Below are 15,582 nucleotides of genomic sequence, written 5' to 3'. Positions count from 1 at the left end.
TTCGCATTGGATTCTAAGAGTGCACTCACACTAGGCCACCTGGCCGTGGCCGTTTTCATACCTAACCGTGCTCAAATCTGCCAGTGTGAGTGTGGCCAGTCTGGCCAGGCCAACTTGGCCACTTGGGAGAGGTGTGCTGCTACGGTACAGGCCGCCACGGTACAGATGCTAATGAGCCGACACGCGCACACGCACGGCTACGCAACCTGAGCTGGATGACGTATAGTCCATGCGACGACCATGGACATAATAAAGGCGACGAGCCTTCTTTCCCATTAAACGGTAAACATGGCGTCAAGCGGTTCAACTGTTGGTTCACGTTGGTCCCATAGAGAAGTTGAGTTTGTTAGCCATTTGGGCATTTCGGCTCCAAATAAGCAACAGACTCAGCAAAGTGCGTTGTCCATTGATGTTAAAGCTCTGACTGGCGGCAGACTTTATTATGGTCCATGCAGCAGAAGCTTGGTGATGACGTGTTAAGACGTGATGACGTATGTACAAGAGCCTACCGTGGCCAGGCCACAGTTGCGACGGCCAACGGCCACGGCCAGATGGCCTAGTGTGAGTGCAGGCCAGAGAACAACGGGGCCAGTTGAGCAAGGTTAGGTGTGAAAACGGCCAACGGCCACGGCCAGTTGGCCTAGTGTGAGTGCACCCTAACTTTCTCTAAAAGACTTTCTTCACGCGGAAACTTTAAAAAACTCTTGTTTCTATGGCAGCGAGGATGAAAGGCCTTTTTCCTGTTGTGACACTGAGCTTTGAGGGACCTCACATTGACCTTTTCCAAGGCAAGCCTCTGATGTGAATGGGAGGGATGGGGCCAGTAGGGCTATTTTGATTCATACCAGCCACACGGGTACAGATCACACTTTAGACTGGGTGGTTTGGTCTGTTGAAGGTTGTTCGTAGAATGTGTTGGTAGAAAAATAAGAACATGGTAACAAAATAAATAAGATGTGTAAGTAAGATGGATAACTACGGCCGAACATATGTTTTTGTTTCTATTATTCTGTTATGCTGCCAATGATCTACACATATTATAACCAGCCAATTATTTTTTAAATGTTGAGGGGATTCTCAATGAGGCTTGATGATTTTAGGAAAAGCCATGACAGAAGCTTTTTGTGTGGCAGTTAACTGAAATGGAATATTGTGTTATAATTATTGTGATATTGAATAAAAGTCAAAAATCCTTGCAGAAAAAAACAACCAACTGCACAACAAGTCACCGGGCTTTTAAACTAGAGATTTCCGTCTGTTATTTTCTGTTCTATATTTCTAGCTCTGAATCCATATGCAGATATTTCTAGAACTGAGCTCTGTTAGTCATGTCTACCTCCCCCTCCTCATCTCTCAGCTCATTAAGGGATTGGTAGAGTCTGGTCGAGGGCTGCTCAACAGTGAGTGTCTGCTGTGCCAGCTGCCTCATTTATACACAGGGGGAGGGACGAAACGCACGCACGCACACGCACACTCGCTCGCCTTGGCAATATCCCTTTGCAACAGACAGCCGTATCAGGCACACACGCAAATCATGCTGATCCATGCAGTAGAGGCGGATCAGACACTAATAAGCGTGTTCGCCTTCGAGAACCACGTGTGTGTGTGCTGCCCACACTCCCTCAAACACACACGCGGAGACAGACGCACAGTGAGCAAACCCAAGCTCACCTGCTAGAGAACTCCCACACAGCAGAACATAAGGAATGTACAGTGCTTGGACGAGCCACGGTGCCAATATGCTTCCGAGCAGTTTAAAGAGCAGCAGTTCTGCCATTTAAAAAGAAGACATCTGAGCACAAGAAAACCTGCTGGAAGGAGAGGAGAAGGGACATAAAGAAAGGGAAAGAAAAAGAAAGGGAAGATTGCTTTTTGTATCCCTCCATTCTCTAGCCTTTTTTATTTATTTTGCGTCTGTCAATACCATGGACATGGCAAAGTTTGTGTGAGGGAGATAAAAAACCACCATCACCATCGACACCCCAGGAGTCTTTTGAGCTGCGCTTGTGTGCCTGTGAGCGCATCATCCGTAGGCTCGTCCCTGTGTGCGTGTGTGTGTGTGTGTGTGTGTGCGTGTGCGTGTGTGTGTGCTTGTGGGGCACAAGCACGGTCGTTCCTTATGCTGCAGATGGTTCGAACCCTTGCCCAGTTCAGCATCGCTCTGGAGGAGATGAACGAGAACGGAGAGAACACTGGAGATGATGGAGGAGGTGGAGTGGGGGACCGAGATGGAGGAGGAGGAGGAGGAGGTGGTGCAGGAGGAAGGAGGGGGATAGGAAGAACAAGAAGAGAGGAGTCGATTGACAGAGATGTTGATGTTCGATTTAGAAACAACGGCAACATCGGGAACGGGAATTCCGCTGGGAATATACATGGACTGTTTGGCGGAAGCCCCCAGACTCATGCCGAGGTAGAGTTTACGCTTCCTATAGCTTTTGGTCACATTCACCTGCCGCTTCAATCATTGATTCATGATACATTTCTTCCTCTCTGCCTGGCTATTTCTACTGGAATTATTTGGTGTGTTTTTAGATCCCAATGGGTTTGGGTTTTGCTTCTGTTTTCAAAGTATTTTGCGCACGCGAGCGTAAATGACCGAACTGTTTACATCTCGGAAAGGAACTTTTGGGAGAGCGAGTGGGCGAGCTGTTCGTCTTCTGAGAGTAAACTAAATAAAGGCTTGAGAGTGTATGTAATTATGTAAAGAATCTTTTTGCGGAACGTCTAATAGTCAACATACAGTGCTAATGTGTCGTAGGCACAATACTGTGTGTGTGTGTGTGTGTGTGTGTGTGTGTGTGTGTTTGTCTTTATGTGTCTGTGTTTGTCTTTGTGTGTCTGTGCTTGTCTGTTTGTGTGGGGGTTTAAAATGTATGACGTTTCTTTTAGAACTTGTTGAGTGTGTATTTACATGCATGCAGTTATCTGGTGAATCGGATACAACACCATGGCTTTAGAGGGACTACCTATGCCGACGCACATAGCATAGGGTAAACATATCGCAGTCCCTGTAGCTCCACTAATGTCGTTAATCCACCAACAAGATTATCCCCTCCAAGAGAGGCCAATCAGAGGGAGAGGTGGGGGAGCGGCTGAGAGAAAATAGATATGAATTGAATGAAGGAGAGGGATCTAATACCAATTCAATGATTGGGACACGTATATGGATTGTGTGGAGGCAGGACACCTGTCGGACTTTTGCATGTACTAATACGGGGAGTTATTTTGGTAGGCTGTGCACAATTTATTTACATTTTAAAAGTCTAATTTCATTCATGGTTCATTTGTTTTGTTAGATGACAATCGGACAGGAGACTCTATTGGATTAATTATCATTATTTGTATATCTTTAGATAAACATAAATAAGTTACAATTATTTTGTTGTTATTTGTTTTTTAACAATGGTGACATCAAACCTGTTAATAATTGTTTGAATCACGGTGTTGAGTGAGAGAGGAGGAAGGAGTGAAAGGTACCAAAGCCAGCGTGAGGAGCACTGTGAAGGGGATGGATGAAGCAGTGTGTGCATGTGGCTAGCGGAGACCTTGATGACGATGAACGGGAGGGTGTGTGTCAACTTAACACTGGGTTGGAATTGGCACAGAGCGACACGGGGAACGATGCACTCACGACACGTGTCTCTTGCCCTTGCCTCTGACTGCGTCAGGATTACATAAGCCTATTGAACAGGGGGTCCTCTGGAACCACGTTAACGGTGGTGGACCCATGTCGCGTCCCTCTGTCCGGACAGGCTGCTCTCCTATGTTACCCTTATCTCCACAGACCGCTGGGAAAATTAGGGGATGTAAACAGTGAAGGGGGGGAGAGAGAGAGATGCAGGGGTATAGAAAGAGATGGAGCTCTTCCCTGTTTGGGTTAGCCCAGGGCTGCCTCTTGCTGCTGTCGCTAGGCTGTTGCCATGGGATACAGTTGTCGGGGATGGGGGGGGGGGGGGAAGAAGAAGAGAGGAGGTAGAAGAAGGTGACGACAACAGTGATGAGAGATGAAAGGAGATTCTGTGGTTTCTGTTCCTTCACAGTGAGCGCAGATTCTGGGAAGGACGGAGTAAAAGCCTTATTCATTCATGCTCTCTTACATAATAATCCGATACAAAAACATATAAACTGTTAATATGTTGATGGAATTTAGAGTCAATAAATGCCTCCTTCAACAAACAAACTGCCGTTCCAAAGCATGAGAACATAAGCATGAATGAGAGCGTATGATGAGACACTGAGTCAGACATGACAGCAGCTGCGACTTCCTAACTTATTGCGTGGTCTCAGCTCATTAGTTTTTTACACCACTTGTACACAAGCAGCGCCTTCCCGGTTCTGATGTCCTAATATTTGGGGGGTCGCTATCAAGACACCATGGCCTCGCCTAGGGACAACAGAAGAACAAGCTGCACACACACACGCACGCACGCACGCACGCGCGCGCAAACGCTGATAGCCATCTGATCCTAATGAGGGATGGGGATAAACCTGCTGTGTCAATCAAAGTCATCTGCCCGACGGTCTGTTCTGTGTCAAAGCTTATCAAAACCATCTCGGAGCCGAAGGCTGCATTCCAGCTGACAGTACGATGTTGTAGCATGATTGTGCTGTTTCAACATCAGCATCAACAGCATCAACATCATTATGACCTATCTCTAGTTATGTGTACTTTAGTACAATAATGATGTTGGCTATTCATTCCAGTCTCGTTATTGTGCAAATACTCGCGTCATCCTATTTGTTTGTCAACGGTCAATGAGATGCCACCAGTGATTGCTATCGCGTTTGGTTTCATGCTAGGTCATGTTGTTTTCAGGATTGTCAATGACTAATGCCCTTATATGGGCAAGGAAAGGGTCTGATCTGGCTTGCGGGCATGATGCCAGTTTACTGTCTAAAACTAAATTGTTTCTTTCATTTCATCCCACCCTCGTCACATCTCAGCCTTAAAGTCTGTCTGATATCCGCACCATCACACAGCATGGAAGGGTGTATATTATGAGGGGCCATTTATTGGCCCCTGATATAAAATGTTTGTTTACCACCGTGCCAGGTTAATCTCAGTCCGATGCCCCCCTTTGGTCCTTGCTGGGAGCTTAAAGCAGTCACCATGGTAACCATCTACCAAAATGAAACTAGCATTCCGTACATATTTTGTGTGTGTGTGTGTGTGTGTGTGTGTGTGTGTGTGTGTGTGTGTGTGTGTGTGTGTGTGTGTGTGTGTGTGTGTGTGTGTGTGTGTGTGTGTGTGTGTGTGTGTGTGTGTGTGTGTGTTATAATAGGATCACTAGGGCACAACAGAATAGCCAGTTGTCAGGAAGGAACTCGGCCATGCTGGATGTCAGTGAGAGATCGTCCTGTGCGTAAGTGACGCCAGAAGGCGTTTCATTACTTGGAGAGTGTGAAGAGTCCCATCAGAGCAGCGACCTGCCCCTTCGGTCTGGCCTTTGCCTTATGACTACTTCCTATCCTAGTGTTTTCCACTTCACATTAATGACCTGGATAGACTCTGTCTGACGTGGCAGGGATTTGCTCCTCCACTACACCGGGGACACCTGCTAGAAGACTGTCCTTCGACGATGACACGCTTGTCTTGATTCGATGACAGAGCAACGCACACACTTATTGTAGTCTAGTCAGTAATGTGTTATATTCTACCACAGAATGTGATTGATTCGTATAAGAGACGGGCCACAAAAAAACTGCGATGATCAATTCAGTTCACTTACGTCTGTCATTCTATCTCTCGCTATGTCTGCCTCCATGTACACATCCAAATACACCCCTTGCATACACGGACAAAGACAATAATAGGCTTCCCATGGCACCCCTATGAACTTTCTTAATGCCAAACATGAAACATAGCCTTTCCGGGAAGTTATTGTTTGTTATTATCTAACATAAACTGGTACGTGTGTGTGTGTGTGTGTGTGTGTGTGTGTGTGTGTGTGTGTGTGTGTGTGTGTGTGTGTGTGTGTGTGTGTGTGTGTGTGTGTGTGTGTGTGTGTGTGTGTGTGTGTGTGTGTGTGTGTGTGTGTGTGTGTGTTTTATTTTTTAGATCTTTGTATTTTTCTCTTGCTTTGTCTCAGTGGGCATGAGGGACACTGTGTTTGTGAGCATCTACAGTAAAACCTTTGGTCACACCCTGTGGCTCCATATGCCATTTAAACTGAATGTCAAAATGACTTACTATCGACATGAAGTCTAACTGGTTCGGTTTATTTTATCTGTAACGCGTCCTTCTTTCCCCTAACTGTGTGTGTTGTTGTGGGCAAAAATAAATTGATACAGATATTTTTTTTGGGTGTGTAAAACAGTTGTTCTGACAGACATACAAAGTCACTTGGATCAGCTTACCAGAATATTATATACTGTTCTTTGGTGAAGGAAAGCACTAAACAGACATGATGGGTCGTCTGCTCTATTGGCTTTACACCCTGCTGTACAACAGCTTTTCGGTATTTTCCTGTTTCTCTCCTGATCGGAAGGCGTGATTCTTTCCCCTAAGGGGCCGCAGCCGTGGCAGTCCGGCATCTCGGCTGAACCCACGCTCCTTCTGGACGTCATCAGAAGGAGCGAGTCTTTTGTTATAGTTTTGATTGAGAGACCCTTAGCGGAACAAACGACATATTTTACCTACCTAACAATAATGATAAAAAATAAATGTGCAAACAGAAAATCCTCCATGTCAGCAGTTAGAATATGGCTAAGCTGTATGTTTCTCTCGTATGTTTCGATCATTATGGTACATGTATATAATGTTACATGGCATCATAAAAGATGAATCCCGTCACAGAATATGTCGGAGGTCCTAAATGATAGCTTATCACTATGGATCCAATTAGAGGAATGTGTGTTGAGAAATCCCTCCACAGTGTCCTGCGACCAGGGTGACCATGAGAAAGATACCTGATAATGATTGTTTTGAACTGATTTTATATGCAAGCTGGAGCCGGCAATAATCGGTTAAATCCTGTGCTGGAGCCGGTTAAATCCAAATCCCATTCAGCTCCATGGTATTCTTTTTTATTGACGTGAGAAATTATCGGCGCAGCCTTATTCAGGCTCAGCACTAGAAATACGTTTCGTACATATTGTCACCAGATGAACTGAGGGAGCTCGTAATTGGATGACGCTTGTTATATATGTATATATATATTATCTAGAAACATTCAACACTTAGGAGCTGTATGCAGCCCTCTCCCGCTACTCCTGGCTTTTCCTCTACTTATTGGTGTTTGTTTGTTTGTTTACTTTATGACGTCTCTCCAGTACGGTCTCTCCATGCTCTTGTCTGCCCACGTTGTGACGTTTTAGAGTGAATAATAGGCTGGACTGTGTTGTTTATGTGTCATGACAAAGTGCAAGGGCGAATTGCTTATGAGAAGTCACTCTATTCTCAACACAACTGTGTGTGTGTGTGTGTGTGTGTGTGTGTGTGTGTGTGTGTGTGTGTGTGTGTGTGTGTGTGTGTGTGTGTGTGTGTGTGTGTGTGTGTGTGTGTGTGTGTGTGTGTGTGTGTGTGTGTGTGTGTTTTGGAGTTGATGTAAAAATGTTTCTGCTAAATAATATCATCTGAAATGAATCGATCAGATGATCGTCCCTTTTCCTCTGTATCTTGCCTATCTCTCCATCTTGAGCGTGCTTGATTTTTATCTTTATGCAGAATGCATATTCTGCATTGAGAGTATCTCTACTCTATTTATTCTGGAGTATTCTTTGTATTAGATGTTATACTGACTCTCTTTCTCTCCGTCTCTGACCATTAGGACATGAGGCGGCATGTGATCATGACCCTCCTGGATACAGAGCAGTCATACGTGGACGCACTGCGCACGCTCATCCAGGTACTCTCACCCACACACCTGGGCTGCAGACACACAAACAGACACACAAACATGTACGCGTACCTCGCCCACTGCAGTAGACGCTGCCCTCTCACTGGATGCTGAGTGAATGTGGTCTCACTCTCATTGTCATGCCTGCTGTACGTGTTATTAGGGTTGCGTTTAAAGCTAATGCGCTAGACAAACTGGGAAACAAACATGCAGCGTCCAGATTAAGTGAAATTGTGCTTAAATGAACACATGAGCACTCACGCATCACGGGTGTTCACAGCGTTGTGAAGGAACAAACACTTGCTACATACTCCAGAGGCGGGATAGTGTCCTGGTTGGGGTGTTGTGGCTCACAGCTGAATGGTTCTGGGATCAAACCCTGACGCAGTCTGATAGTACGCATCCGTGCACTAGATGGCTCACTCTTCCACATGCTCCAATGACATGTAGTGATTCACTCACTTTGGATAAAAGCATCCGATATTAACTACATTTTGACACATACCTGTTTGATATCGGTGATGTGTCTGTTGTAGGGTGCCTGTTCAGTAGGATGATCGACTCGTAGCACAGAGCGTGCGGATGTGTTGTGATTTAATACTGAGTCGTTTGGGTCAATCCATCTGATCTAGGCTGCTGACCCTTTACTCCTCCGGCCTTCACAGGAGTTAGTGAACCATAAGAACAAACGCACACACACATACCTTCATACCTGGATCAATGGGGACATTATGGCTCTGGTAAACAGGAAGAAGTGGGCTATGAAGGCAGGAAACATGTGGGGGTCAAGGCGAGAAGGAGCTGGGGCCAAGGACAGCTTCAAAGACGGAAGGGATGGGAGTCTACAGACCAACAGCTCCAGGGTCTTGTGGGAGATTGGAGAGATAACTGGCTCAAGCACTGCCGTTGAGGTGACCCTGGAACCAGGGAAGGAAGTAGCTGGACCTGTTTTTCAGCAGGCTAAACCGCCAGACCCCCATGAGGTCAGAGGGGCAGCCTGGGTCCCCAGTGCCCAACACCACTCCACCACCCTTCCCCAGCACCACACCCAGGGAGGCAGCAGCGGATCGTAGCCCCGGCATGTTTCCCAACACCAGGAGAAAGCCCACCACCACCCCCTCACCCCTCAGCATCACAACCTGCCAACCAGGAGTGCTCTCCAGGATGAGCCTGAACAAGACCAGGGGGCCAGACAACATCAACACCGGGGATTAATGCTCGCAAGTCTTTGGAAGACATCCTGTATTGTCCCATGACTCCAGGCCAGTTGCTCCAGTTTCAGACCTTTGAGAGTCTGGTCCTGCATCACCTGGTCCTGCAGTGCCTGTTGAGTGACTCCCTGGACCCCCTTCAGTATGTAACCCAGGCAACCATAGGTCTGGACGATGGCATCATCTTAATGCTTCACAGAGCCTACAAACATCTGGACAGGACGCGCAGAGTAAGAGTCATGTATTTCACCTTCTTCAGCACCATCCAGCCACCAAGGCTGGTTGAGAAGCTCTCAGGCACGCAGAGCGTTGTCTTAGCGGAGCATTTTTAACAACCTCTGAGCACATGCCACCAACAGAGGTTCCCCGACGACTCCTCCGTCGTCAGCGGCATTGCGGATGACATCAAAGACAATTCGAGAGCACTGGTGGAGCACTGCATCAAGAACCGCCAGCTCCACATCAACAGATCGAGGAGCGGTGTTGGACCAACGCCCTCTTCCTTACGCCGGTATGTCGGTGGGGTAACAGCAACACAAGGGAGGCCTGCGGCTGAACAAGCTGGGGAGGAAGGCTTAGCTGGAGCTGAACCTGACTGAACCAAAGGTGGTTTGTGATGGGGAGGATGGATAGGAAGCTGGACACCACTGGAGAACCCCTCCCATCTCTTCTAGTGAAGTTGAGGAGTCCATTCGGCCACAGACTCATCCTTCCTGGGCACACCACGAAGGGCCTTGGCTAATCCTCTTTGCTAGTAGCCATCTGGCGCCACAACCAAGGCTTGACCGCCGCATGGGAACTTTGAGACCTGCCCTGTCTGTTGCGTACGTTGGACCCTTCACTTCTGCATCTCGCATTGGACTATTCATATTCATTCATTCAAATATGCATTGATGTTGACAAATGTACAATGATTCAATGCTGCTCAATGTTTTACTATCTTCCCTCTGGGGATTAATGAAGGTTTATCTTCAAATAAAGAATGTAACCTATTTCACACATGTGTATAACATGTATGTGACTCCACTCGGCCTCACCTTAAGGTTTCCAACTCCTTTCTTTTTTATGTTATGCTTCAAGATTTATTGCTTTAGTTCTCTTAGGTTAAGGTAAACACTATATGCCTTCATGTTCTCCTTGTTTCTTCTCTGTGTGTGTGTGTGTGTGTGTGTGTGTGTGTGTGTGTGTGTGTGTGTGTGTGTGTGTGTGTGTGTGTGTGTGTGTGTGTGTGTGTGTGTGTGTGTGTGTGTGTGTACAATTGGATATGTGTGACTGTAAATGTGTGTCTGTATGTCAGACCGAGCAGAGCGAGTGTCTTAATATCCGTATGTTTCTCTATTTGCCTTCTGGATAATAACATATGGGGCTAGGTTCCCATGGTTACATTCGGGAAATAAGCGAGTAACCACGGTGACTGCGGATTCCAGGTGGATGCTGTCACATTTTCTTCAACTTTTGCTCAACAGCAGAGCTGTGGGAACAATAAGCCCTCAGTCTTATAGTTGAACAGTTTCACACATCGTTGAATACATCTACAATCTCTACTTACGAATGCTTATTTTTGTTGATGAATAAAGTCAAATATTTTGTGACCCATGAACGGCTACCGTGCATTGAGTAAAATAATACTCTTGAAACGTGATGTGCAAAATATATGTTAGTGTTATTCACCATCTCACACAAAGCAGTCTGTATAAAGCCAACATCTGTACAAACTTAACATTTTACATACTAAATTCCACCCGATTCCAAAGAAAATACTTAAGTAGAATCGTGGCTGTATTTATACACACACATAAGAAAAATCAGTTAGAAAACGTATTCAAGTAGGTTTATTGGGTGTCTACAACATCGCTGGATTGATGCTCCTCCTTGTCAGCCAGTGAACACAAACAAACACAATGGTGAATGGTGCTACTACTTGTGTTAAATATAGCTTCATCTCTCTATATCCAATATGTCTGGTCCTTCTTCCCTCAGGGCTACATGCGGCCCCTGAAGCAGCCGGACAGCAGCTGCATCGTGGACCCCCTGCTGGTGGACGAGATGTTCTACCAGATCCCAGAGATCCTGGAGCACCATGAGACCTTCCTGGAACAGGTCACCAGCTGCGTCAGCCAATGGCATGACAGGCAGACCGTCGGCCACCTCCTCATCCAATCGGTAAGTAGGGATGAGGATGAGTGACACGGGTCCCATTGGTCCCTCCTACTTTCTTATGATTGTTCTAACGATATACATTTTTATGATGTATTATAGATAGTATGTTATGTTCGCTTACTTTTCCATATCTTTACTCTGGCCAACTGCTGTTTAACAATTACTACTGTAGGATTTCTTGTCCTACCATATGTGTGTTTTTGTGTGTCCATGTTGACACACACACACACACACACACACACACACACACACACACACACACACACACACACACACACACACACACACACACACACACACACACACACACACACACACTATGAACTGGCTTGTTGGTTATGTGATCACATCCATCCATAGAGGGCAAACCATAAAGACGAGAATGCTAAGTTAAACATGCACCCATAAGAGAGAATAAATATCGACATCATAATGAACCTACCATGGGTTCTCTCCAATGACAAAATGCTGTCGGAAAGAAGCTGTTCTCCATTTTCAGTTGAATGTTGCCCGGGTGTGTGACTTGTAGTTAACATTTGCTAACAGAATGTAGCCAGCAGTAATCCCTTGACTTCCCTGAACCGCGGTCAGGAAGTTTCATAATCGTTGTCTGTATGCGTGTTTGAATGTGTGTTTGTTTTTAGATTCATTGCAAAGATGTTCTCTTTCATGATCATCAAATTATCCACAATGTATTGTCGTTAAAGGACTTCTCAGCTATTATCATCGAATCATTCATCAACAGCCTTCCAAGATAATGTTGTACAATTGAAAACTAAGTATTGTCCTAAATGTGCAGACGGCAGTTTAGAGTAAAAGAAAGGCACAGCATGACCCTGCATTCAGCTGAAGCGGCTGCAGTCTAGTCTGTTTCAGTAGGAACAGCAGCGAGATAAGCCCTGTTTCTCCCCTCCCCCGGCACTTCCTGCTGCCTCTTAAAGTAACAGAGCATTCTTATGCCTTCAGAGCCTCGTTGGCGCAGTAGGCAGCGCGTCAGTCTCATAATCTGAAGGTCGTGAGTTCGAGCCTCACACGGGGCAGATGTTTTTTACTTCATTTTCATAATCGTTTTTTAGCTCTAGTCAACAAATAATACAATTCAGTACATACATGTTATTTCATATCGAAATTATTATTGTTCTTTGTTGTTTTAATAGGAAGGTATTTGACAGCCGATGAAGATGAGAAGATTCTTGAGAGCTTGCGTAATTTGAGCTCTGGAACTGACTTTTTTGAGCGCTTTGTGATGTTAATTCCTTCTCTCCTCGTCTTTTTATGCTCCGTGTGGCAATTCATTACTTCCCCTCCTCCGAGCACAGATTCCCTCTCTCTTTCTCTTGTCGTCTCGAAGAAAGCCTGGAGGAGGAGGAGGAGCAACAGGCTGTGCATGGGGAGAGGGGACAGCGTAGCAGATAGGGATGATGGACGGTTGTAGGGAAGGATTGAAATGGGAGAAAGGGAAAACAAGGCTATGATGTTTCCTAAGGCGTGTTTATCTGGGCTCTGAGCATTTGTGCTAAACTGACCTATAGCACGTTTGACTTCTCGATTTATAGTTTTCCTCTGGCTCTGTGTTGGTACCGTCTGAGGTGTGTGTGGATGTGTGTGTTTATGAGAGTGTAGACACGTGTTGTGTTTATAACATTCTTTTTGACATTTTCAACAAATACATTTGAGGCATGCTTTCCCCAGATAGTGTAGGTATAATGTAAGTACTCTTACAATACATCCTCCAAGTTCCTCAGTCTGACATTCTGAACTCAACACCTGTTTCCAAGGGATGTCTTAATATCAGCTTCATGCTGCTATTACTGTGGGCATCGCAGACTGACTGACTTTACGTACGCATTATTGTCCTGTTTTGACCTGATTTGGTCATGGTGGCGGAGACTCAATGGGTCACCTAGGCTAATGAGTTATTGGTATGTTGACCTCCCGGGCTGAAGGCATGCACACCATCATCAGGCATTAGCTACTCAGGAATACCATTCAGCTAATGATTGACACACACAGATTATAGAGGTGAACAGGGATCTATCCCCTTTTCGTTCACAATTCGCGAAAATCCGTTGGATTTTGTTTTTCTGGGATACAGAGATGCATATCCACAGCTACGTCAGAGATTTTAAAAAAGTAATCGCGGACAATACTTTTGTCATAAATTTGACTCTATACGACTGATCTTAAAGCTATTTCCTGTTTCGCGCCCCAGTCCTATATTTATCCTGTCTCCCTCCCACAAATTTTTGTTCTCTTCTTTGCCCTTTCGCAGTTCTCAAAAGAGACCCTAGCTAATATTTATTCGGCGTACATCGACAACTTCCTCAATGCCAAAGACGCGGTGAGGATTGCGAAGGAGGCCAAGCCAGCGTTCCTGAAGTTCCTAGAGGTGGGTGTTGTCCATCCAAACATGTGTTCCCCATTCTCCTCTAATGCTTTAACAGTCATTAAACACAACGTTCCTCTAGATTTAGTATGTGCGCCTTTTAGGAATTCAAACAGAACTGAACTAGATTTATGTCAAAGTGATTGAAAGTGAATTTCACTTTGACCAGAACTGTATGAACTGGTCACCTGTGTTAGATCTCTATAAACTGATACCTGCATATGAATGCAGAATCTGGAGGGTTTTGGTAATGAAAGCACAGGTTTATGTTTGAAGTCCAAGCAGTATTAACCAATCATGTTTGAGCGGAGTTTGGTTGGAAATTGTATAGTATCGAGTAAAGTTGAATACTATTATGTGTACATTTGCACCATGGTAAAACAAAAATTTTGATGTCCAGATGTGGACTTTTATGCTTGAGCTGCTGTACCTCCTTCTGGCAAAGAAAGTGAAGAACATAGTCCTTGTATTATTCTAATATACCTTATTTCCTCTGTTCATCTTCAATCCATGCTTCTGTCTGTCTGTTCCCCCCCTCACAGCAAAGCATGCGTGAGAACAGGGAGAAGCAGGCTCTTGGAGACCTGATGATCAAGCCTGTCCAGAGGATTCCCCGCTATGAACTGCTGGTGAAGGTAAGCTGCTGCTGATGATGATGATGATGCTGCTGCTGCTGCTGCTGCTGCTGCTGCTGCTGGTGCTGCTGCTGCTGCTGGGCTGGTCGTCATGATAACCGGGGGGGGGGAGGCTGAGGCGGTGTGTGGTAATGGAGAATAACTTGCCTATAAATCTGTGTTATCACTCTGAGGAGGATACAACGGTTGGAGAAGCTTACTCTGATGAAATAAATGTTGCCAATGTTGCCCAGTCACAATAAGCCTCAAGCTGCCTATTTGGGAGATTGCAGCAGACACCAGTGTATTTTGTTGTTAGACAAACGTTATGTCATATGTTTGTTTGTGTATGCCTGTAATCTTGGATGTGCGACAATGACTACATGGACATATATATTATCACGTGTTCACTTCGTAGTGCATGCAGTGCACTGCCTTCAGCATGGAACATACACACACACACCACACCAAACACACACACACACACACACACACACACACACACACACACACACACACACACACACACACACACACACACACACACACACACACACACACACACACACACACACACTCTCAGCAGTATTCTGATCAATTATCTCCATTTTGTTTGTGTACATGCGTGTGTGTGTGCATTTCTTCTCGCGCGTGTGTGTGTGTGTGTGTGCGCGCGCCTCCAGGACCTGCTGAAGCACACCCCGGAGGAGCACCCGGACCACCCGTACCTGCTGGACGCCCAGCGGGGCATCAAGCGGCTGGCGGAGAAGATCAACAAGGGGCGGCGGTCGGCGGAGGAGGCAGAGCGGGAGACCCGGGTCATGCAGGAGATCGAGGCTCACATCGAGGGGGTGGAGCATGTGAGACACACTGGATACCACTTGATATGGGGCCTCCACCTGCACTTGTTCCTGTAGCTTTACAAAGGCTCAAGTAGTTTACCATGGCCGCCACTGGACGCCATCAATTTGTTCTTCAAGAGAAGGGTCTGTTGAAGGTGCTTGCATTGTGGAGATTTAACAAATGTGTGTGTGTGTGTGTGTGTGTGTGTGTGTGTGTGTGTGTGTGTGTGTGTGTGTGTGTGTGTGTGTGTGTGTGTGTGTGTGTGTGTGTGTGTGTGTGTGTGTGTGTGTGTGTGTGTGTGTGTGTCAGATTATGAATCCCCAGCGGAAGTTTCTGAGACAAGAGATGGTCATGGAGGGGGTAAGAACGCTTTCTATTGGTATTTGGTGATTCATGAAACACTTTGAATGATTTCAATGCACAAAGGTGTCTCTACGAGATCACACCATGGATCACAAAGCTTGTTAAGTTAATCGTTAATACCTGCAAGGCTGAACGGCGTGCTGGTTAATTGTATCCCTGTGATACTA

General features: G+C 45.8%; 1 protein-coding gene and 1 non-coding gene across 2 annotated transcripts in view; both read left to right on the top strand.

The window, feature by feature from the left end:
- The window catches only part of LOC130406057 (rho guanine nucleotide exchange factor 17-like), a 58,570-nt gene that overhangs the window by 26,896 nt on the left and 16,092 nt on the right, over positions 1-15,582 (top strand). The window contains exons 2-7 of the mRNA XM_056611423.1: positions 7,770-7,847; positions 11,030-11,212; positions 13,482-13,598; positions 14,138-14,230; positions 14,893-15,069; positions 15,362-15,412. Of these exons, the coding sequence (XP_056467398.1) occupies positions 7,770-7,847; positions 11,030-11,212; positions 13,482-13,598; positions 14,138-14,230; positions 14,893-15,069; positions 15,362-15,412 (699 nt within the window). The remainder of the gene's footprint in view (positions 1-7,769; positions 7,848-11,029; positions 11,213-13,481; positions 13,599-14,137; positions 14,231-14,892; positions 15,070-15,361; positions 15,413-15,582) is intronic.
- On the top strand, positions 12,177-12,249 carry trnam-cau (transfer RNA methionine (anticodon CAU)). Its single transcript has one exon. It is a non-coding gene; the product is annotated as a tRNA-Met (tRNA).

Source organism: Gadus chalcogrammus, chromosome 16 (assembly GCF_026213295.1).
Source record: "Gadus chalcogrammus isolate NIFS_2021 chromosome 16, NIFS_Gcha_1.0, whole genome shotgun sequence".
Classification (NCBI taxonomy): domain Eukaryota; kingdom Metazoa; phylum Chordata; class Actinopteri; order Gadiformes; family Gadidae; genus Gadus; species Gadus chalcogrammus.
Note: the sequence above shows the minus strand (reverse complement) of the source record. Positions and strands in the feature narration are given on the sequence as shown.